The following is a 24,104-nucleotide window of genomic DNA, read 5'->3' as shown; positions in this document are numbered from 1 at the left end:
ATGGCAGAATGCGCAGGAACACAGAGAACTACCGAAACTCAAGATGTTCCTTCAATTAATAGCACTAATTCAGCCAGTTCAACTGCTCAGGCAGCAGAAAAAAAAAACTAGTCCTACAGCAGATTTGAACTCACAGGCCGCAGGCCAGACACCCAGTAATTCAAAACCACTACTGGACTTGTCAAAGTCCATCTCGGCACAGGTCCCCTTGGCACCTGCCAAGGTGAAAGTTAAGACAATACATTTGACAAAGAGTGATTCAAAAGACGACATAGGAGAGGGGTCCTCTGCTGCACAAAATGAAGAGGAGACATACAGTCTTCAAGATTTGGCAAACATATTTCAGTACTCTGATCAAAGAAGCACTATGAGGTTGGCTGACAAGAAAGAGGATGGTTACAAGGAGTTTAAGAGCGCTCTTAGGAAAGTTCTGATTCTAGGGCAAGGACAACCAGACGAACAAGAGGAAGAGGAGAAGGATGACATCCTGGATTCCATTGATCCCCTCAGAGAGGTCAGGGAAGTTAGAAAGGAATACTCAAGGGAATCAGGAGAGCCAATCCTAAGCTGGCTGGTGAGATGCCGTACTACTGGTGCAAATGCTCTGCAGGTAGGAGACAAGTCTGCCAAGCAGCTAGGACCACTCACCAAGGAGAGTTGAGTACCTAGCAAGTCCTTTTGGTAAGGTTAGTTTGTGGACACGCCTCCTGTTGGCTCTGGCTATGAGATATCCTTCCTGAGGTGATCAACCATGGGCAGCCAAGAGGTGGAACACCATTGAGCAGGGAATTAAGCTTCTGAAGAAGTTTGCTGTGAAGGAAGCGCTTTATGGAGATCATGGCACACATGAGCCTGATGACATTCCTCTTTGAACAGGTCTCATGAAGAAGCTTATTAAGCTTGCTCCTTCATCTGATGCTAACATCTTGGCTAGCAGGTTTCTATCAAGGAGTGATAATGGAAAGTCTATCACTGTTGGTGAATTCACTGACGAACTCAGGCAGAGAGAGGACAGCTTGTCACATAATCTGTGCCATAAAAACTCTAGGTGCAGAAATGAAAATGGGCATTGAGAAAGGCATTAAGAACAGCATGAGAAAACTGAAGTAGGATCTTAAAAACATTTCCAATCTGGTAAAGGATACCATCCCTGCATCATCTGAAGTGGAGCATGATTCTGCCATTCAGAACAGATGCCCATCTCCTGCAAGGCAATTCCAGCCCAGGAGGAGACAAATTCCACCCAGACATCAGCAACCATGTGTATCAAAGTGACCTTGATTGGAAACACAGAGGTCAACTGTCCTTAGCTCGGTGGGCCCATGATTCATCTGGACATCAAGGCAGAGATGCAACATACCGGTGGGCACGCGATAGGTCAATTGACTTGTCCATGGACGCTATCACCCAAGTCATCTATGACTGTGACGTGTGCCGCTATTAAGCAGGCTAAACGAATCAAGCCCTTACGGTATTGTGAGAGATGGTCAAAGTACAAGTATGGTGAAGCCTGGCAGATTGACTTCATCACTTTACTTCAATCTCATTCTGGCAAGCAGTATGTGCTAACGATGGTAGAGGCCAGCACCGGATGGCTGGAAACCTATCCAGTTCCACATGCTACTGCACATAACACCATTCTTGGCTTGGAAAGACAAATCATGTGGAGACATGTAACTCCAGAGAGGATTGAGTCAGACAATGGCACTCATTTCAAGAACAATCTTGTGAAAAACTGGACCAAAGAGCACAGCATTGAGTGGATCTACCACATACCCTACTATGCTCCAGCTTTGGGAAGACTGAACACTAGAACGGTTTGCTGAAAACCACCCTAAAAGCCATGGGGGATGGAACTCTAAAAAACTGGGACAAACATTTAGCACAAGCTACCTGGTTGGTAAATAGTAGAGATTCAGTCAACAGAGGAGGACCTGCACAATCAGACTTGGACCAAACAGTAGACAGTGATAAAATTCCTGTTGTATGTGAAAAGCATCTGTTAAGGAAAACTGTTTGAGTATTTTCTCCTTTGGGTGAAGGCAATGTCCAAGGGGTGGTGTTTGCTGAAGGTCCTGGTCATACCTACTGGGTAATGCAGGAGAATGGTGAAATCCAGTGTATTCCACAGAGAAATCTAACTTTAGCTGAGAGAGTCTAAAATTCAGAGTGTATAATACAAGCTGTTAGGAGTTTTCTGTTCTAGGTACCATCAGCATCCAATGAAAGAATCTACAAGAGAATCTACAGTACATGAGTACGAACCCATGGGAGTCCCCGTTCTCATTTCGTCTGTGAGGAGACAAACTATTCTGAGCTTTTGAATCACCTACATCTGAGATAGCCAGAATGAAGTGTGAACTGAACTTGTGATATTCATTAGTGTAAATATTGTTTTACATTAGATCAGATAGTTCTCAGCAATACTCTGAGTGAAGTAGACAGGGGTGGATTGTGCTCATTTGATGCAGGCTAGAATGTTTTGTCGAGAAGAACTAGATTACAGGCTGTAAAAGGAAAACAATGGTGATGTCTACTTCACTCATAGGCTTGCTGGGATGTATGAAAATAAAAGCAAAACATAGATAAACCACTTGGCACCACTCTCACTTGGGCTGGTGGCTGAGCTGCACCTCTCTAACCTCATCATCCATTTTGGATTAATCCACTTTGCTTCCTAAACCCCCTGGCTGAACATCTGCTCTTCCTTGGGAGTGGGGTAAGGTTGAGAGGGGTAGGGGGAAGGTGAAAGGGTGGTTGAGAGCCCCTCCTGGGGACTCAGGTTTCTCGGAGGGTAGTTGTGTTTCTGTATTACCTTTTTACCTTGTATATTTCTGTATATTACTGTATATGTTGTAAATATCTGCTTATATATTGTGTCAGCTGTAAATATAAGCTTCATTCATATTTCCAGAGCTGGATGAGTCTATTCTGGGTGATTTTCAAAGTGGGGGGGGGGGGGGGAACACCCAAACCACCACAGCCCACAATTTTCTAGTGATAATTGTTGCCTCCCTTTGTTCAAGATCATCAAGTCCAACCTCCCACCAGAGCAAGACAATACTATCTAAAACAAATCACAGAGGAACACATCCAGACAGGCCTTGAAAGTCTCCAGAGAAGGAAACTCTCTTTGGAGAGCCTATTCCAGTGCTTTGGGACCCTTACAGTAAAGAAGTTCCCCTTTGTGTTGAGGTGGAACTTCCTGTGCTGCAACTTATACCTATGGCTCCTTGTCCTATCACAGGGAGCAAGTGAGAAGAGCCTGTCCCTCCACAGCCTTCAGATGCTTACAAACACTTATCAAATCCCCTCTAAGTCTTCTTTTCTCCAGACTAAAAAGCCCCAGGTCCTTCATCCTCTCCTCATAAGCCATGCCCTCCAATCCCCTAACCATCCTCATAGCCCTCTGCTGGACCCTCTCCACCAGATCCCCATTCCTCTTAAACTGGGGAGCTCAAAACTGAACACAGGATTCAAGATGAGGTCTCAGCAGGGCAGAGTAGAGGGGAAGGAGAACCTCACTTGGTCTGCTGACCCCAGGAACCCATTGGCCTTCTTGGCCACAAGGGCACATTGCTGTCCCACAGTTAATTTGTTAACCACCAGGACCCCCAGGTCCCTCTCCACAGGACTGCTTTCCAGCAGATCACCTCCCAGCCTGTACTGGTGCAGTGCGTTATTCCTCCCCAGATGCAGGACTCTGCATTTGTCCCTGTTGAACTTCATCTGGTTCCTCTGTGCCCAGCTCTCCAGTCTGTCCAGGTCTCTCTGGATGGCTGCACAACCTCCAGCTGTATCAGCCAAGCCTCCCAGTTTGGTGTCATCAGCAAATTTGCTGAGCAGACACTTTATGCCCTCATCAGTGTCATTGATGAAGATGTTGACCAGGACCAGCCCCAAAACTGATCTCTGGGGGACACCACTAGTCACAGGTCTCCAGCTGGACCTGGCACCATAGATCACCACTCTGAACTCTATCTTGCAACCAGTTCCTAACCCACCTCATGTATAGGGTTAACACTCCAGGGGGGGCATAACCCTGAACCTGACCCTAGGGGTCTTGGCCCCTCCCCAGGGGTGGGCCACACTCCAGGTGATGGTTAGCCCACTCCCCCCACTTCCTGTCCTATAAAAGACAGGAGCTTCCTGCTCCTCGCGCTCTTTTCTTCGCTCCCGCTCGACACACACACTTACACTGCATACCAGCACACCACGTGGCAACCACGAGGCAGAGACACCATCACATTGCTCGGGTTGTATCCATCCCTTTTTGTATTTTGCTGTTTTCCCTTCCTTATCCTCTGTAAACTTCCCTACCTCCAATACCTTTTCTAAGTTATTGTTAAACTTTTTCTTTTTTAACTTCCAAATCAAGTGAGATCGATTTATTTGGGTGTGCTCACCTCTCTCTCTCTATCTTTGGGAAAAGGAGAGGGGAAGAAGGGAGGGCACTCTATAAATTCTGTAAATTGTCATTGGGTCTATTAAATTTATTAGAGTCTCTGGGAACCTGCATTTGAACCCAAGACAATTTATTTGGCGTCTCAACGTGGGGCTAGGTAGAAAGAATTCTTTCAGAGAAGATTTGGAAGTTAAAAAATGGATATTCTGAGAGTCTTAATCATTCACGCTTTTGCATGGCTGTTTTGGTCCTGGGTGTTAAAGTTTATAAGTTATCATGTCTTCTGGATTGTCATTGATATGGTCTGAGAATATTCTAAGCATTTGCCTGTCTGAGTCTATGCCTATTTCCTGAATTCTGTTAGTAATCTAACTGTGTTTAGAAATGTTTCTGGAACATGGAATCAATCTGAGTATATGTGTTGGGACACAGAGCCTCCAGATATTTTGGGGGAGAAATGGTACTGGATAGCAGTTATTTCACTGTGTTTAAATGTGGTTTTCGGAATTTACAATGTAGCTCTGAGCTGGAACACGTGGAGACCTCGTGTGGGCGCCACCATTAGGATGCTTAGTGGGAGGGGTGGCTCTCACTGCCCTGGCTGCAGCTGCGGGGGGTGGGCGACAGGTCAGACCAGTCTGACCGGTCAGGCAGCCCCGAGCGCAGGCACCGCCCCGAACTCCGCCCCTGGTCCCGCCCAGAGCAGCCCCCCGGACCCTGCCCCCACAGCCCAGCCCCATTCACCTCGCCCCCATCACCACGTGGCAAGCCAGAAACCCAAATCCTCCCACAGACACAGATCCAGGGCAAGGGACCTCATCGGGAACCAGCACCCCCCAGCAACAGCAACCAGCTGGAAATGGACCTGATAATGGAGTTATCCTTATCAGCTCCACGCCCAGAAAGGAAATCAGGCACACAAGGCAGGAGTATGCAAGGGCAAACGGACAGTCCCTTTTAGCCTGGCTTTTGAAATGTTGGGATGCAGGAGCAGAAACCGTGGACCTAGATCAGAGGGAGGCAAAGCAGCTGGGATCCTTGTCGAGGGATGGGGGTGTAGATAAAGAGATGGGGAGGCTCGATGGTACCCACTCACTTTGGGCCAGGCTTCTCATAGCCGTGAGATACAGATAGCCCACCAAGGATGACATGATTTTCCATCCCCTTAAATGGACAGATATGGAACAGGGGATCTCATACCTGAGGCAAATGGCGGTTCAAGAGATAATTTATGGAGCCGACCAGATGCCCTCAGACCCTAATGCTGTCTGCATGAAGCCAGCCCTCTTAAAGAAACCGACCCAGTGTGCCCCTTCCACATATGCCCCTACACTGGGAGCACTGCTGCTAGGCAGAGACGCCAACAACCTTCCCACAATCAGGGAGTTTGTGAATGACCTGAGATAGTTTCAAGACAGTTTGTCGAGGAAAACCTTAATTGCCACTGTAGAGACCCTCACCCAAGAAGTGAACGAACTAAAAGCCTCTTTCTCTGAACTGCAGAAGGCAGAGGACGACTGCTCTTCACCTTCAGAATGGGTGCAAGTCTCAGCTGTCAGGAACACATGCCACTGTGCTCCTCCTCCACCCCACAGGAGACCAGCCCAGAGCAGACAGGGTACACACAGAAGTTCGCTTTGGAGAACACTGTGTGAACATGGGGAAAACATGGACAGATGGCATGGCCAGCCCACCTCAGCTCTATGGGCCAGAGTAAGGGAACTGCAGGGGACAAACACAGGGAATAACTCCTCCAGAAGAGGGGTTGCCCCAGTGTCCCGCAGGCAGCCCTCTCGCCCAAGGGGTGGTGAAGCAATTAACTCAGGTCCATGTGCCTCATGTGGTCACACTGCTCAGCATTAGAGGTGCCCTGTCTCCAGCCAGGCGGAGGACAGGGATAACAGAGTATACTGGGACGTGTTCGTGAAATGGCCTGGCACTTCTAAAGCCGAGAAGTACAGAGCGTTGGTAGACACCGGTGTCCAATGCACTCTGATCCACTCCAGCCACAGAGGGACAGAAACTATTACAATTTCAGGAGTCACAGGGGGGTCTCAGGAATTGACTGTGCTGCAGGCTGAGATAAGCCTTACCAGGAATGTGTGGGAGAAGCACTCCATAGTAACTGGCCCTGATGCACCTTGCATCCTGGGGATCAACTTTCTCTGGAAAGAGTACTTTAAAGATCCAAAGGGGAACAAGTGGGCATTTGGCATAGCAGCTGTAGAGACTGCAGACAAAGAGCAGCTGTCTGTCATGCCTGGCCTGTCAGATGACCCTTCCATGGTTGGTACCCACAAGGTGGAAGACGTTAAGTTACCTGTTGCTTCTCGTGTAGTTCATCGCAGGCAATACTGCACCAACAGAGACTCCCTGCTACTCATACAGCAGCTGATTCGCCGCCTGGAGCAGCAGCTTGTCATCAGCAAGAGCCACTCACCCTTCAACAGCCTGATATGGCCAGTGCGGAATGAGAATGGGGAATGAAGACTGACTGTGGACTTCAGAGGCCTGAATGAAGTGACTCCTCCAATCAGCACAGCCGTGCCTGATATGTTGGAGCTCCAGTATGAACTGGAAACGAAGGAGGCCAAATGGTATGCCACAATCGACATTGCTAATGCTTTCTTCCCCATCCCCATTGCAGAAGAATGTAGACCACAGTTTGCCTTCACCTGGAGAGGAGTCCAGTACCACTGGAACAGACTGCCTCAAGGGTGGAAGCACAGCCCTACAATCTGCCATAGCATCATCCAGACTGCACTGGAGAAGGGTGGAGCTCCGGAACATCTGCAGTACATCAATGACATCATTGTATGGGGTGAGACAGCAGAGGAGGTCTTTGAGAAGGGTGAGAAGATCATTAATATCCTGTTGGATGCTGGTTTTGCCATTAAGAGAAGCAAAGTGAAAGGGCCTGCCAGAAAGATCCAGTTCCTGGGAGTACGATGGCAGGATGGCCAACGCCACATCCCTATGGATGTGGTGAATAAAGTGGCCACTATGGTGGAACCCACTAACCGGGAGGAGACACAATCCTTCCTGGGGTTTGTGGGCTTTTGGAAGATGCACATTCCCGGGTACAGTCAAATTGTGAAACCCCTCTTTGACGTTACAAGAAAGAGGAATAACTTTGGGTGGGGACCTGAGCAGGAGGTGGCATTTGACCAGATCAAACAAGAGGTGGTCCATGCCATGGCCTTGGGACCAGTTCAAAACGGCCCAGAGATTAAGAACATTCTCTATACAGCAGTCGGTGAGAATGGTCCTAGCTGGAGCCTATGGCAGAACGCTCCTGATGAAACACGAGGCCGCCCACTCGGGTTCCGGAGCAAGGCGTACAAAGGCTCAGAGACCAATTATACCCCCACAGAGAAAGAAATCCTAGCTGCCTATGAGGGAGTTAGAGCTGCCTCTGAGGTGATTGGGACGGAGTCACCACTCTTTTTAGCTCCAAGGCTCCCAGTCCTGACTTGGATGTTTAAAGGGAAGGGTTCAACTCCGCACCATGCCACAGATGCCACTTGGAGTAAGTGGATGGCTCTGATAACTCAGAGGGCTAGGATGGGGACTCTCGAGCACCCAGGCATTGTAGAGGTCATCACCACCTGGCCAGAGGGCACTGACTTTGGAAAGCCAGCAGAAGAGAAGGCAGTGACCCGTGCGGAGGAAGCCCCCCCATACAGTGACCTCCCTGAGGAGGAAAAGGCATATGCTCTGTTCACAGATGGATCCTGCCGCCTGGTAGGCAGCAAGCGGAGATGGAAAGCTGCTGTCTGGAACCCCACACGCAGGGTTGCAGAGGCAAGAGACGGAGAAGGTCAATCCAGCCAGTATGCTGAGGTGAAAGCCATCCAACTGGCCCTGGACATTGCAGAACGAGAGCAGTGGCCAATGCTATACATCTACACCGACTCATGGATGGTAGCAAATGCCTTATGGGGGTGGCTGAAGGAGTGGAAGAGAAATGATTGGCAGAGAAAAGGGAAGCCTATTTGGGCTGCTGATCTCTGGCAAGACATTTCTGCACGCCTGGACAAACTGCCAGTTAAAATCCGACACATCAGTGCTCACATCCCAAAGAGCAGAGCCACTGAAGAACAGCAGCATAACCACCAAGCTGACCTGGCTGCCCACATCTGCCAGATTGACCTGGACTGGAATCACAAAGGTGAACTGTTCTTAGCTCGGTGGGCACATGACTCTTCTGGCCACCAAGGAAGAGATGCCACATACCAATGGGCCCGAGACAGATCCGTGGACATATCCATGGAGGCCGTAACTCAGGTTATCCATGAATGTGACATCTGTGCCACCATAAAGCAAGCTAAGCGCATGAAGCCTTTGTGGTACGGGGGATGGTGGTCAAAGTACAGGTATGGGGAGGCCTGGCAGATCGATTACATCACTCTGCCTCGGTCTCACAGTGGCAAGCAGTATGTGTTAACCATGGTAGAGGGAAGCACGGGGTGGCTGGAAACCTACCCAGTACCTCATGCTACTGCCCGTAACACCATTCTGGGCCTGCAGAGCCACATCCTGTGGAGACATGGCACCCCAGAGAGAATTGAGTCAGACAATGGGACCCATTTCAAGAACCACCTTGTAAGCAAGTGGGCAAAAGAGCATGGGATAGAATGGGTTTACCACATTCCATATTACCCATAAGCTGCAGGAAAGATTGAGCGACACAATGGCCTGCTGAAAACCACCCTGAAGGCTATGGGAGGTGGAACTCTCAGAAACTGGGAGAAGCACCTTGCAGAAGCCACTTGGCTGGTGAACAGCAGGGGATCAGTTAACAGAGCTGGTCCTGCTCAGTCTGCCCTACTGCCCATAGTTGAGGGAGATGGAGTTCCTGTAGTCTGTGAAAGGAATCTACTGGGAAAGACTGTGTGGGTTGCTCCTGCCTCTGGTGGGGGAAAACCTATCAAAGGGGTGGTATCTGCAGAGGGTCCTGGTCACACATACTGGGTAATGCTGGAAACTGGTGTTATCGAGTGTGTCCCTCAGAGAAATCTCTCTTTAGCTGAAAAGGTTGGAAATCTCAGAGTTGATTCCATGTGTTCCAGATATTTTCAGGTTATCTTGTATTATAGCTGTATAATAGTTATATGATATTTGTATCATAGTTGTGCAATACTTGTATTATAGTTCATAAGGGGTTACAAGTTGTTTTTGTAGTTATACCCTCACCACTACACGGCGTCCAACAGAACCTACATCACACCAGCAGCTATCCAGGGTCCTACAGCATCGCATCACAACGAGGCATCCAACCAGAACCCTGCATCTGTCACTGATGCCCTGCAGTGAGAGACTGTTCCTGATTTCCCTCCAGAGGATGTCTACAGCCATCTCACCTACACCTGTTCCCCTGATGCCAGACACCAAGAGACTGTTCCTGATGTTTCTTCACAGAGGGAAAAGACTCTTTCCTGAGTTCCAACAAGAACTGTTCCTGTTTCACTGACTTTTCTTCCATTCCTGTCCTGCGTACACCTCACCAACCTGCACCAGACCAGAGGAGCACATCACCTTGGGATACAGCTGGGGACCAAGAAGGACTTCAAGAACGCTTAACCCATGGACACTTTTTCCCATTTTTGGAGAAGAAGACTGTTCGTAGGAAGGTGGAAGTGGTCTAACCAAGGGGTGGAATGTATAGGGTTAACACTCCAGGGGGGGCATAACCCTGAACCTGACCCTAGGGGTCTTGGCCCCTCCCCAGGGGTGGGCCACACTCCAGGTGATGGTTAGCCCACTCCCCCCACTTCCTATCCTATAAAAGACAGGAGCTTCCTGTTCCTCGTGCTCTTTTCTTCGCTCCCGCTCGACACACACACTTACACTGCATACCAGCACACCACGTGGCAACCACGAGGCAGAGACACCATCACATTGCTCGGGTTGTATCCATCCCTTTTTGTATTTTGCTGTTTTCCCTTCCTTATCCTTTGTAAACTTCCCTACTTCCAATACCTTTTCTAAGTTATTGTTAAACTTTTTCTTTTTTAACTTCCAAATCGAGTGAGATTGATTTATTTGGGTGTGCTTACCTCTCTCTCTCTCCCTATCTTTGGGAAAAGGAGGGGGGAAGAGGGGAGGGCACTCTATAAATTGTCATTGGGTCTATTAAATTTATTAGAGTCTCTGGGAACCTGCATTTGAACCCAAGACACCTCACTGTCCACTCTTCCATCCTGCACTTCCTCAGCTTGCTCACTAAAATGTCATGGGAGACAGTCTCAAGGGCTTTGCTAAGGTCCAGGTAGACTACATCCACTGGTTTCCTGAATCTACCCATTCAGTTATGGCATCATAAAATGCTATCAGGTTAGTTAAGCATGACTTCCCCTTGGTAAATCCATGCTGACTACTCCTGATAAACTTCTTCTCTTCCAAATGCCTTGAGATGCCCTCCAACGGGAGCCACTCCATCATTTTTCCAGGGATGGAGGTGAGGCTGACTGGTCTATAGTTTCCTGGAACCTCTTTCTTGCCTTTTTTGAAGGCTGGAGTGACATTGGCTCTCCTCCAGTCTTCAGACACCTCCTCTGTCTGCCACAATTTGGCAAAGATGATGGAGAGTGGTAGAGTGATAATATCTGCCAGTTCTCTCAGCACCTTTGGGTGCATTTCATCAGGGTCCATGGACTTGTCAATGTTTAATTTACGTAACTGATCCCTAACCCAGTCTGCACTGACCAGTGGGGAGTGTTCCCTCCTCCAGGCTTCCTCTCCTTCATCCAGGGTCTGGAGTACATAGTTCAGCCTTAGGAGTAAAGACTGAAGCAAAGAAGGCATTCAGCAACTCTGCCTTCTCCGCATCCTCAGTCAAGGTTGCCTCCTCATTCAGTAGTGCCCCCACACCTTCCCTGTTCTTCCTTTTTCTACTGATGTATTTGAAGAAGCCCTTCTTGTTCTGTTTTACTTCCTTTGCCAGCTTCAGTTCCAAGAGAGCTTTGGCCTTCCTTGTTGCTTTCCTACAAGCCCTGACTGCTTCTCTATAGTTCTCCCAAGTGACCAATCCCTTCTTCCATGAATTTTAAGTTTCTTTCTTCACTGAGATTTCCTTCAGGAGCACCTTATTCAACCATGCAGGTCTCCTAGCATGTCTACCCAATTTTTTACTCAGGGGAACACACCTAGCTTGGGCTTGGAGGAAGTGGTCTTTAAAAATTAGCCAACTTTCTTGGGCTCCTTTACCCTCAAGAGCCTTAGCCCATGGGATTTCTGCAAGCATGTCCCTGAAGAGCACAAAGTTAGCTCTGCACAAGTCCAGGGTTGCAATTCTACTTGTTGCTTTGATTCTACCCTTTAGGATACTGAACTCCACCATGCCATGATCACTGTCCCCAAGGCTGTTCCCAGCCTTAATGTCCTCAACCAGTCCCTCTTTATTAGTTAATACAAGGTCCAGCAGTGCAGCTCTCCTTGTTGGTTCCTCCACTACCTGCATCAAGAAGTTATTGTTGATACACTGCAAGAGCCTTTTGGACTGTCTGTGCCTGACTGTGTGATCTTCCCAGCATATATCAGGATGATTGAAGTAAGGTAATTGCTGAAGACTTACCTTATTTTTCAAAGCACTAGCTTTTGTCATCAGACAAAACCACAAAAGCTAATGACATTCTGCAAAATTTCTTCAAATGTCTAACTTGGTTTTCTGTGTTGACAGTGGGTCTGATAAAACCACAAAGCAAACAGGGATAAAACTCCTAATACAGCAACCGAAAAAAAGGGCGGAAAAACTTAGTTTGGACTAGAAACATTTCCCTGTACAGTATTGAGAACAGACATGAAGGTCTTCTATACCACAGTCTGGAGCTGCACTACTTGAGATAAGCAGAACAATCTGGTAAGTATCCAAAAAGGCAATACCAAATGCCAAGATACAGGGCTTGCTTCACCCTCCCTAAGTCAACTGTCTTTATTAGATAGAGCAACTACATGAGCTCTGGCAAATAAGGATAAGATGGCCAATTTGATCTACAGTGTGTACGCCTTCTAACGGCACTCAACTGACTAGAAAGTGTTTTCAATACATATTTCAGCAGTTCTGTCTTTCAGAGCCATTCCAGAAATGCTATCTTTAACAACTAGAAAATATAGGAAGAAGCCTCCATGCCTGCAGTGAGCCTTCATGAAAATCCCACTAAAACTCTAGCTTAAACAGAGTAATAACAGCTGTAGAATAGAGAAAGAATGCAGTAGAATAGTATTTTAAAACCTTGTTGTTTCTTGCTAGATTTCTTCTTTGCAGTAAGTATGTAAACATTTTTTATAAAGTTCACAGTACTGTTTGGGGGCATTTAAAGTGGTGGGCATGGAGATTACACATGAAGAAAATATTAACAGGAAAAGGTAACTACAATCTCTTCCATTACAGAGGAAGTTTCAGAAGTAATTTTGGAGTTATACATTGAATGCTACCTTTCTCCTTTAGCCAACATGGACAGAACTCTGCAGCAGTAGCCTCTAACTCTTTGGCTAGGCATACAGCTCTTAAATTTTAACTGTGAGAACAATCTCTTAGGCTACATTTACCATTTAGGAACAGAGGAACTAAAAATGCTATCCGTATTTCACGTTGAAAATTACTAGCGAACATAGCTGAACAAGATTAATATTGCTATAATAGTCACGTAGAGTACAGTAAACAAACAATACTGGCTTACCATATTTTCTAAACATGTAAACACCTAATTACCACCTCCTTCCTTGCATTTATCTCAGTTGAAAATACTTTCATTTTTCATTCAAAATTTTGTCAAGTTTAGTAACAGACTCACCTTGTTGCGTGTTTTTACTTTCAATTTAGTCTTCTGTTTCCTTTTCAATTTTTTCTTGCTGAACAATTTCTTACTTCTGAAAGAAAACATAGAACAGCCATAAGAACAAAGAATTAAATTCTTCTATAACCTATCACAAGCAGAAGCAGCAGCTGCAGGAGAAGAGGGTAAGTCAGAAGCACTTTAATTTTTTTTCCCTAAATAAAAAGAATCAACACAAGCAGAATTTCAGAGTATTAAGCAAAATATAAATCACTTAAAGGGATGCTTTCCTGATGCTCCACTGAATTAAGGACCTTTACTCTTATGAATTTAAGCAGAATATATGCTACGTCAGGCAAAAACCACATATTTGTAAACTGGTTTACAGCACTATTTGAAGTCCATTAGTGCCACATCCATGTTAAAAGGAAGAATTACTGACAATTCTTAGTAATATACCTTGTTAGCACAGAATACATATGCTTTGTGAAGTCTTTACCAAGTAAATGTTCAGGCCTGCCAAGGCAAAAAGGAAGCTTTAGAAAAGTATCATTTGGCAGAAAATTTAGTTGGAAGAAACCGCAACTTGCAACTTTTGAACTTCAGTCTTCAAAAAGGGCAAGAAAGAGGTTCCAGGAAACTACAGACGAGCAAGCCTCACCTCCATCCCTGGAAAAATGATGGAGCGGCTCCTGTTGGAGGGCATCTCAAGGCATTTGGAAGAGAAGAAGTTTATCAGGAGTAGTCAGCATGGATTTACCAAGGGCACAGAGGAACCATATGAAGCTCAAGAGAGATGTTAAGATCCTGGAACGTGTCCAGAGAAGGGCAATGAAGCTGGTGAGAGGCCTGGAACACAGCCCTGTGAGGAGAGGCTGAGGCAGCTGGGCTTGTTTAGCCTGGAGAAGAGGAGGCTCAGGGCAGAGCTCATTGCTGTCTACAACTACCTGTGCTAGTTTGAAGCAAGCTGGAATGTTTTGGTACAAGAACTAGATAACGGGCAGTGAAATGAAAAACAATTGATGTCAACTTCTCTCACAGTCACGCTGAGAACTCTGGGAAGAAGAAAGACTTTTTCTCCATTTTGTTTCTCTCTTGCTTTTGCCTTGGACCTGGTCACATCTCATTAACCCTGCTCCTACTAACCTTGCTCCCTAACCTCTTGGCTGCACCTCTTTTCTTCCTGAGAACTGGGGTAAGGTTGAGAGGGACGGGGGGAGGTGTTGGGGTGGTTTGAGAGCCCCTCCTGGGGACTCAGGTTTCTGGGAGGGGAGTTGTGCTTTTGTATTGTTTATCCTTTGTATATTTCTGTATATAATTGTATATAACTGTATATATTGTAAATAGCTGCTTGTAAATTCTGCTAGCTGTAAATAAATTGCTTCATCTATATTCCCAGAGGCCGTCTGAGTTAGCTGGGGCAAATTCAAAAGTGTGGGGGGGCGGGGTAACCCCCAAACCATCACATTTTTTAATTGGCTTTCCCAACATGGGGCTAGATATTTCAGTGAGTGGAAATCAGCTCTGGGAATTAAGATGAAGCTAATCAAGCAGCTATTGTACTTGGTGGGGATTGCTGTGTGGCCTGTTTTCTGGTTTTTTGTGTACAACTGGATCAAAGATCAAATTGGTTATTTCTTACTTCATGTAGTTTTTAAGAAGGCTAAAGTTAAGCTTTCAAACATGTTCTGGAGCTGGGGTGATTTTATTCTTGGTTATGCTGGTTTTAGTGTCACTGAGAATATTACTAGTGATATTACAAGAGTTTTTGTCAATAATGTTACAATCAATCGAGAGTCTGCTTTATCTACTGCTCTCATGAGGGTCATCCAGCCCCAAACTGAAATGCCAAATCCATGCAAGGATTTCTACTCAAAACAGAGCATGGCAGGGATGCTGGGCATTATACTGGCTCTTGTAGTTTTAAATTTCATATTAATTTTGGCATTATGTGTGAAAAATTCAAAACCAGCTTCTGCAAGAGCTAGGAAAATTTCTGTGTCTCAGAAGCAGTCTCTTTCACAGCAAAACAAGGGAACACAGTTATCGGCTTCCCCCTTGCCAGCCTCTGCCCCTCCTTCTCCAAGTGCTGGGAACACAGCCAGTGTTCCTGCCAATAACGTAAACAATGATAAGGATAACCAAAACAAGCCACAGAGTTTAGCAGGAGCCCCAGGAGCACAGGCAGGTACCCAAAATCAGAATGTTCCTAGCAAAAATGATAACACCTCAGGGTTGGCAGGCATCCCAGCAGGACAGGCAAACAATCCCACTAATGCTAATGCTGGTAACGCTATCCCAGTCAGTCCAAATCCTAATGACACCAGCTCAGCCAATTCGAACCCCCAGCCAGCAGACCAGAATCAAAATCCTCCTGTTAAAAGCAAGGCAGATTTGAACTCACAAGCTCCAGGTCAGACCCCTAAGGATACAAATGCCCCAAGTCAGACCTCCAATAATTCAAATGCTCCAGGTCAGACTCCTAAGGATTCAAACCCTTCAGGTCAGACTCCTAAAAATTCAAATCCTCCAGCAGACACATCCAAGTCTGTTGCTGCTCAGGCCCTTCTGGCACCTGCTAAGGCAAAAGCTAAGACAAAGAGTGGTTCGCAGGAGGATGTAAGACAGGGGACATCTGGTGATCAGCAGCAAGAGGAGGAAGAGGAGGCAGTTAGTCTACGAGACCTTGTAGATGTGCTGAGACAACAATACTCAAGTGAGAGGAGCGCTGTGAGGTTAGCTGCCAAGAGAGAGGATGGTTCCCATGAGTTTAGGAGTGCTATGAGGAAGGTTCTGTTAGGCCCGGCACCACCAGAACAACAGGAAGAGGAGGAGGAAGATGACATCCAAGGCTCCAAGGATCCACTCAGAGAGGTCAGGGAAGTTAGGAAGGAATACACAAGGGAATCAGGTGAGCCAATCCTAAGCTGGCTAGTGAGATGCCGTGGCATTGGTGCTAATGCTCTGCAGGTAGGAGACAAGTCTGCCAAGCAGCTGGGACCACTCACTAAGGAGAGTGGAGTGGACAAACACCTAGCAAGTCCTCTTGGTAGGGTTAGCTTGTGGACACGCCTTCTGTTGGCTGTGGCTATGAGATATCCTTCCCGAGATGATTTGCCATGGGCTGCCAAGAAGTGGAACACTGTTGAGCAGGGAATTAAGCTTCTGAAGGAGTTTGCTGTGAAGGAAGTGCTTTATGGAGATCATGGTACTCATGAGCCTGACGATATTCCTTTGGGAACAGGTCTCATGAAGAAGCTGATTAAACTTGCTCCTTCATCCTATGCTAACATCTTGGCCAGCAAGTTTCTATCAAGGAGTGATAATGGAAGATCTTTCACTGTTGGTGAATTCACTGACCAGCTCAGGCAGATAGAGGACAGCTTGTCACATTCTGGCCTAGTCTCTGCCATACAAACTATGACCACAGAGATTAAAGATACCATGAAAGAACTGAAGGAGGATCTTAAAAACATTACTAATCTGGTAAAGGATACCATTCCTGCATCATCTGAATGGGTGCATGTTTCTGCAATCAGGAACAGACGCCCACCTCCTGCAAGGCAATTCCAGCCCAGGAGGAGACAAATTCCACCCAGACAGCAGCAATCACGTGCGTCACTGTGGATACTTCTGCGTGACACATACGGGGAGAACATGAACAAGTGGGATGGTAAACCTACTTCAGCTCTTTCAAAGAGAGTCAGGGATCTGCAGAGTGGCAGAAACAGAGGCAGTAATGCCAGAAAAGTAGCTGTCACTTCTTCAGCTCCTGAGAGCAACTGCAATTGTTCCAACAGTTGCAATTCCTCTCACAACAACACCAATCATTGTGTACACCCTACATGCCACGTTCAGCATTAGGGGTGCCCTGCCTCCAGCCAGGAGGAGGAAAGGGATAGTGGAGAGAACCGAATCTATTGGAATGTATTCATTAGGTGGCCTGGCAGTTCAAGAGTTCGGAAATACAGGGCTTTAGTTGACACAGGTGCTCAGTGTACTTTATTGCCATCTAATTGCAAAGGGACAGAGTCCATTTCTATCTTTGGAATTACTGGTGGATCTCAAGAGTTAACTAAGATACAGGCTGAGATCAGTTTAACTGGTAAAGAGTGGAAGACACATACTATTGTAACTGGTCCTGATGCGCCTTGCATTTTGGGAATTGACTTTTTGAGACAAGGTTGTTTCAAAGATCCTAAAGGTCACATATGGGCTTTTGGAATAGCATCTGTAGAGATTGAGGATGATAAATTGAAATTGTCCATTAGACCTGAACTTTCTGATGAATCTGCAGTTGTGGGACATCATGACATAGAGGACCTGGAAGTGCCAATTGCAACTCAAACTGTTCATCATAGGCAGTACAGAACTAACCGTGACTCTTTGTTGCCCATTCATCAGCTGATTCGTCAATTGGAGAGTCAGGCTGTCATCGAGAAAGCTCATTCACCTTTCAACAGTCCCATCTGGCCTGTGCGCAAACCTACGGGCGACTGGAGACTGACCGTTGACTTTCGTGCCCTCAACGAGGTGACACCACCCATGAGTGCAGCTGTGCCGGACATGCTGGAACTCCAGTACGAGCTGGAATCGAAGGAGGCTAAATGGTATGCAACCATAGACATTGCTAATGCTTTCTTCTCTATTCCCATAGCAAAGGAGTGCAGGCCTCAGTTTGCATTCACCTGGAGAGGAATCCAGTACCAGTTCAACCGTTTGCCTCAGGGGTGGAAACACAGCTCAACCATCTGTCACTCAGTCATCCACAATGCACTGGAGAAAGGTAAAGCTCCAGAGCACATCCAGTACATCGACGACATCATTGTGTGGGGCCAAACTGCTGAGGAAGTCTTCGAGAAAGGTAACAAAATCATTGACATTCTGTTGCAAGCAGGTTTTGCCATTAAGAGAGACAAGGTCAAAGGACCTGCCAGAGAAATTCAGTTTCTGGGAGTGCGGTGGCAGGATGGTCGCCGTTACATTCCTCAGGATGTGATCAACAAAGTCTCTACCATGGCTGTTCCCACCAGTAAGAAGGACACACTTTCTTTCCTTGGTGTGGTGGGATTTTGGAGACTACACATTCCTGGTTTCAGTCAGATTGTCAAACCTCTGCATGATGTGACTCGTAAGAGAAACAATTTCGAGTGGGGACCTGAACAACAAGCAGCCTTTGATCAAATTAAGCGAGAAGTAGTCCATGCAGTGGGCTTAGGACCTGTGAGATCTGGTCCGGACATTAAGAACATTCTGTACACGGCTGCCAGTGACAATGGTCCAACTTGGAGTCTTTGGCAGAGAGCTCCAAATGAGACACGTGGTCGTCCTCTTGGATTCTGGGGACGTTGTTACAGAGGTTCAGAGACAAATTACACTGCAACTGAGAAAGAGATTCTAGCAGCCTATGAGGGAGTGAAAGCAGCTTCTGAAGTGATTGGAACTGAGTCACAATTGCTTTTAGCTCCTAGACTGCCAGTTCTTAACTGGATGTTCAAGGGCAAAGGTTCATCACCACATCATGCCACAGATGCAACCTGGTCTAAATGGATGGCTTTGATAACCCAACGAGCACGAATGGGTAATCTTGACCGACCTGGTCTGGTGGAGGTGATCACCAACTGGCCGGAAGGCACAGACTGTTCCAAACCTCCAGAGGAGAAAATAACTCGTGCTGAGGAAGCTCCTCCCTATGGTGATCTCTCTGATCAGGAAAAGAACTATGCTTTATTCACAGATGGTTCCTGTCGTCTTGTTGGGAACAAGCGAATATGGAAGTCAGCGGTTTGGAGTCCAACCAGGAGAGTTACCGAAACGAGAGACGGAGAAGGAGAATCCAGTCAGTTCGCTGAGGTAAACGCTGTTCAACTTGCTCTTGATGTGGCTGAACGTGAGAATTGGCCTATCCTTTACCTCTACACCGACTCGTGGATGGTAGCCAATGCTCTATGGGGTTGGCTAAAGGACTGGAAGAAGAATGGTTGGCAGAGGAAAGGAAAGCCTATTTGGTGTGCTGATCTATGGCAGGACATTGATGCACGGCTGGAGAGAACTCCAGTGAAGGTGCGGCACGTAGATGCACACATGCCTAAGAGCAGAGCCACTGAGGAACATCAACATAACCAGAAGGCAGACCAAGCTGCTAAGATTGCTCAAGTTGATACCAACTCTGAACTTGACATTGACCTTGATTGGAAACACCGAGGTGAGCTGTTCTTAGCTCGGTGGGCCCATGACTCATCTGGACATCAAGGCAGAGATGGAACATACCGATGGGCATGCGATAGGTCAATTGACTTGTCCATGGACGCTATCACCCAAGTCATCTATGACTGTGACATTTGTGCTGCTATTAAGCAGGCTAAGCGAATCAAACCCTTATGGTATGGTGAGAGATGGTCAAAGTACAAGTATGGTGAAGCCTGGCAGATTGACTACATCACTTTACCTCGATCTCGTTCTGGCAAGCAGTATGTGCTGACGATGGTAGAAGCCAGCACTGGATGGTTGGAAACCTATCCAGTTCCACATGCTACTGCACGTAACACCATTGTTGGTTTGGAGAGACAAATCTTGTGGAGACATGGAACTCCAGAGAGAATCGAATCAGACAATGGCACTCATTTCAAGAACAATCTTGTGAAAAACTGGGCCAAAGAGCATGGTATTGAATGGATCTATCACATACCCTACTATGCACCAGCTTCAGGGAAGATTGAACGCTACAATGGTTTGCTGAAAACCACCCTAAAAGCCATGGGGGGTGGAACTCTGAAAAACTGGGACAAACATTTAGCACAAGCTACCTGGTTGGTAAATAGTAGAGGTTCAGTAAACAGAGCAGGACCTGCACAATCAGATTTGGTCCAAACAGTAGACGGTGATAAAGTTCCTGTTGTACATGAGAAGAATCTGTTAGGGAAAACTGTTTGGGTATTTTCTCCTTCGGGCGAAGGGAAACCTGTCCGAGGGGTGGTGTCTGCTGAAGGTCCTGGTCATACCTACTGGGTAATGCAGGAGAATGGTGAAATCCAGTGTATTCCACAGAGAAATTTAACCTTAGCTGAGAGAGTTTAAATTCAAGCTGTTAGGAGTTTTCTGTTCTAGGTAACATCGGCGCCCAACACTGAGAGAATCTACGATAGAATCTACAGTATGTGAGCACGAACCCAACATCACCTGGGAGTCCCTGTTCTGAGCTTTTGAATCACCTACATCTGATTGAAGTGTGAACTGAACTTGTATATATATTTTTAGTGTAAATATTGGTTTAGATTAGATTGGATAATTCTCAGCGATACTCTGAGCGAAGTAGACAGGGGTGGATTGTGCTAGTTTGAAGCAAGCTGGAATGTTTTGGTACAAGAACTAGATAACGGGCAGTGAAATGAAAAACAATTGATGTCAACTTCTCTCACAGTCACGCTGAGAACTCTGGGAAGAAGAAAGACTTTTTCTCCATTTTGTTTCTCTCTTGCTTTTGCCTTGGACCTGGTCACATCTCATTAACCCTGCTCCTACTAACCTTGCTCCCTAACCTCTTGGCTGCACCTCTTTTCTTCCTGAGAACTGGGGTAAGGTTGAGAGGGACGGGGGGAGGTGTTGGGGTGGTTTGAGAGCCCCTCCTGGGGACTCAGGTTTCTGGGAGGGGAGTTGTGCTTTTGTATTGTTTATCCTTTGTATATTTCTGTATATAATTGTATATAACTGTATATATTGTAAATAGCTGCTTGTAAATTCTGCTAGCTGTAAATAAATTGCTTCATCTATATTCCCAGAGGCCGTCTGAGTTAGCTGGGGCAAATTCAAAAGTGTGGGGGGGCGGGGTAACCCCCAAACCATCACACTACCTGAAGGGAGGCTGTAGCCAGGTGGAGTTGGTCTTTTCTGCCAGGCAACCAGCAACAGAACAAGGGGATACAGTCTCAAGGTGTGCCAGGGGAGGTCTAGGCTTGATGTTACAAAGAACTTCTTGCCAGAGAAATTTGCCATTGGAATGGGCTGCCCAGGGAGGTGGTGGAGTTGCCATCTCTGGAGGTGTTCAAGAAAAGGCACTTAGTGCCATGGTCTAGTTGATTGGATGGGGCTGGTTGCTAGGTTGGACTGGATGGTCGTGGAGGTCTCTTCCAACCTGGTTGATTCTATGAAATTGTATATAGTTCAGGTTAGTTGGAAAAATAGAACTACAGATGCTGAAAATTACAAGTAGTATGAAGTTTCACTTTCAGATATCAAAATGAACAGATCAAGAATCTTAGTATTATTTTCCAAACACCTTTGTTCTACATAAAAATTTCAAGGGATTAAAATTATATTGCTTTACTACTCTTTTCTGTACAGCATTCAGACTATGAGAGTATAAAATTCTCATGGTCCAACAGTTCAAAAGCTACAAACTGAAGTCTGACCAACAGCCATCACCAGTCAGGAAACAAGCTCAAACAATGAACCCCTGCAGGATATCTTAAGAAAGCTGCCCGTTAGATATTCCATCACCTTCTCTGTCTTCACCTATTAACAAAGAGAAAAGTACACTCCTTACCAAGACACTTTCTGTAGAAACAAATCATCCCACCACTTCTCTTACAAGGAACCACCACCATTATCCTCAAGTTAAGAGGGGTGATTCAGTGAGGGGGAAGTCCCCAACTTCTACTAAACAAAAAAAGTGAACCTAGATGACCTCCCTCCTAAGATTCTTCCATCAGTATTTTCAATATATAACAGTACACAATCTATTTAAGAAATGAACGGAGGAAACTTCATATAACGTATAATGTCCAAAATGTTATAATCAAACTGTATTTTTCTCATCTAATTTTAAGTCCTGATTCATTTTAGATGACTTCTGGGCTTATTACATACCACGAGTAAACCACAACGGGCAAAAGTGAAAACAGAACTTTGCTGTTGAGACAAAGAAGAATTGCCTCATATGCCTTCAAGGTCATACTTCTAACTGCATTCCAGGCATTATTTGGCAGCTTCATAGAGGTGGGCATAATAGACATATGTAATCCAGAGAAATTTAAGAATATTCACCTCCAAACCTTCAAAACTGAGCTTCTGATACTCTTTACCTAGTTGTGCTGTTAATTATGTCTTTTACATACAGTACAATTCACACTTCCCAGAGGCAACTTGAAAAACACTGCTATTTTATTTTTTAAGGACACTAAATCAAGGTTCCAAGACATTTAAAACTTAATCCTGCCTACCAAAATCCCTACAATTTCTCTTAATTCATTATAGCAACCTCCTCCTGGCCACAACCACCCTTCAGGTAGTTGTAGACAGCAATAAGATCACCCCTGAGCCTCCTCTTCTCTAGGCTAAACAATCCCAGCTCCCTCAGCCTCTCCTTGTAGGGCTTGTGCTCGAGGTCTCTCACCAGCCTTGTCGCCCTTCTCTGGACACGCTCAAGCATCTCAATGTCCCTCCGAAACTGGGGGGCCCAGAACTGAACACAGTACTCAAGGTGTGGTCTAATCAGTGCAGAGCACAAAGGTAGAATGACCTCCCTGCTCCTGCTGACCACACCATTCCTGATGCAGGCCAGGATGCCACTGGCTCTCTTGGCCACCTAGGCACACTGCTGGCTCATGTTCAGGTGGGTATCAATCAGCACCCCCAGATCCCTCTCTGTCTGGCTGCTCTCCAGCCACTCCGACCCCAGCCTGTATCTCTGCATGGGGTTGTTGTGGCCAAAGTGCAGCACCCGGCACTTCGAGCTATTGAACGCCATCCCACTGGACTCTGCCCATCTGTCCAGGTGGTCAAGGTCCCGCTGCAGAGCCCTTCTGCCCTCCAACCCGGTCACATTTGCCCCCAGCTTAATGTCATCTGCAAACGTGCTGATGACTGACTCAATGCCCTCATCCAGAAATCTATGAAGATGTTAAAGAGGATGGGGCCCAGCACTAATCCCTGAGGGACACCACTAGTGACTGGCCACCAGCTGGATGTGGCACCATTCACCACCACTCTCTGGGTCCATCCCTCCAGCCAGTTCCTAACCCAGCACAGCGTGTTGCCATCCAAGCCGCGGGCTGATAGCTTAGCCAGCAGTTTGCTGTGGGGGCCAGTGTCAAAGGCCTTGCTGAAGTCCAGACAGACCACATCCACAGGCCTCCCCACATCCACCAAGCGGGTCACCTGATCATAGAAGGAGATCAGGTTAGAAAGGCAGGATCTGCCCTTCCTAAACCCATGCTGGCTGTTCTGAGCAAACTATCATTACTATCTATAATACTAGTATGTTTACAATCCATCTCCACTTAGCACATAATATATGATTACCTACAGTTCTCCTTCTATTAATATCATTATACAAAAAAGTGTTAATATTCAGAAAGCAAGCATAAAATATGGGCAAGTATATTCATGAAAATAAACATTAAGCATGTTATGAGTCATTTCTTGCTGGAAATCATGTGTTAACTATAAGCCTGACTCTTCTACTGCCTGAAGATAGTAAGACCTGATATGGTTGGTTTTAAGCTAAAATTATGGTTTAAGAAATGTAAACTATGCAAAGCTGTCAACATAGTTCACACAAACCAAACGGTGATTATCAGTGAATCTTAGGCAGGGTTTGTGCAAACTGCTTCAAGAGACTTAGCAGTTTTGAATTGGACCACAAAGGAAGTGCTGAACATGAAGATAGCTTGACAAGAAAAGCTTGTGGCAAATGGGCCCAACAAAAGAGTGAATGCTGCTATTACCAAGAAAATCTGTTGAGAATGAAAGCCAAGATCTAAAACATTCAGCCTAGAATATGAACAATTATCTCAAACCAATGTAGAAAATAATGGGAGTTCAAACAACTGCTTGCTGGACAACTCTAAATAGGTAAAGTGGCTATTTAATGACAGGATTACAACTTCACTCAGCATTGTGGCAACTGCAGCAGAAAGAAGTAA

At 46.2% G+C, this 24,104-nt stretch overlaps 1 protein-coding gene across 1 annotated transcript in view; it reads right to left on the bottom strand.

Moving 5' to 3' along the window:
* The window catches only part of MYCBP2 (MYC binding protein 2), a 246,847-nt gene that overhangs the window by 201,491 nt on the left and 21,252 nt on the right, over window positions 1–24,104 (bottom strand). The window contains 1 exon segment of the mRNA XM_064173772.1: window positions 13,201–13,276. Coding sequence (XP_064029842.1) covers window positions 13,201–13,276 — 76 coding nt within the window.

Source organism: Pogoniulus pusillus, chromosome 3 (genome assembly GCF_015220805.1).
Source record: "Pogoniulus pusillus isolate bPogPus1 chromosome 3, bPogPus1.pri, whole genome shotgun sequence".
Classification (NCBI taxonomy): domain Eukaryota; kingdom Metazoa; phylum Chordata; class Aves; order Piciformes; family Lybiidae; genus Pogoniulus; species Pogoniulus pusillus.
Note: the sequence above shows the minus strand (reverse complement) of the source record. Positions and strands in the feature narration are given on the sequence as shown.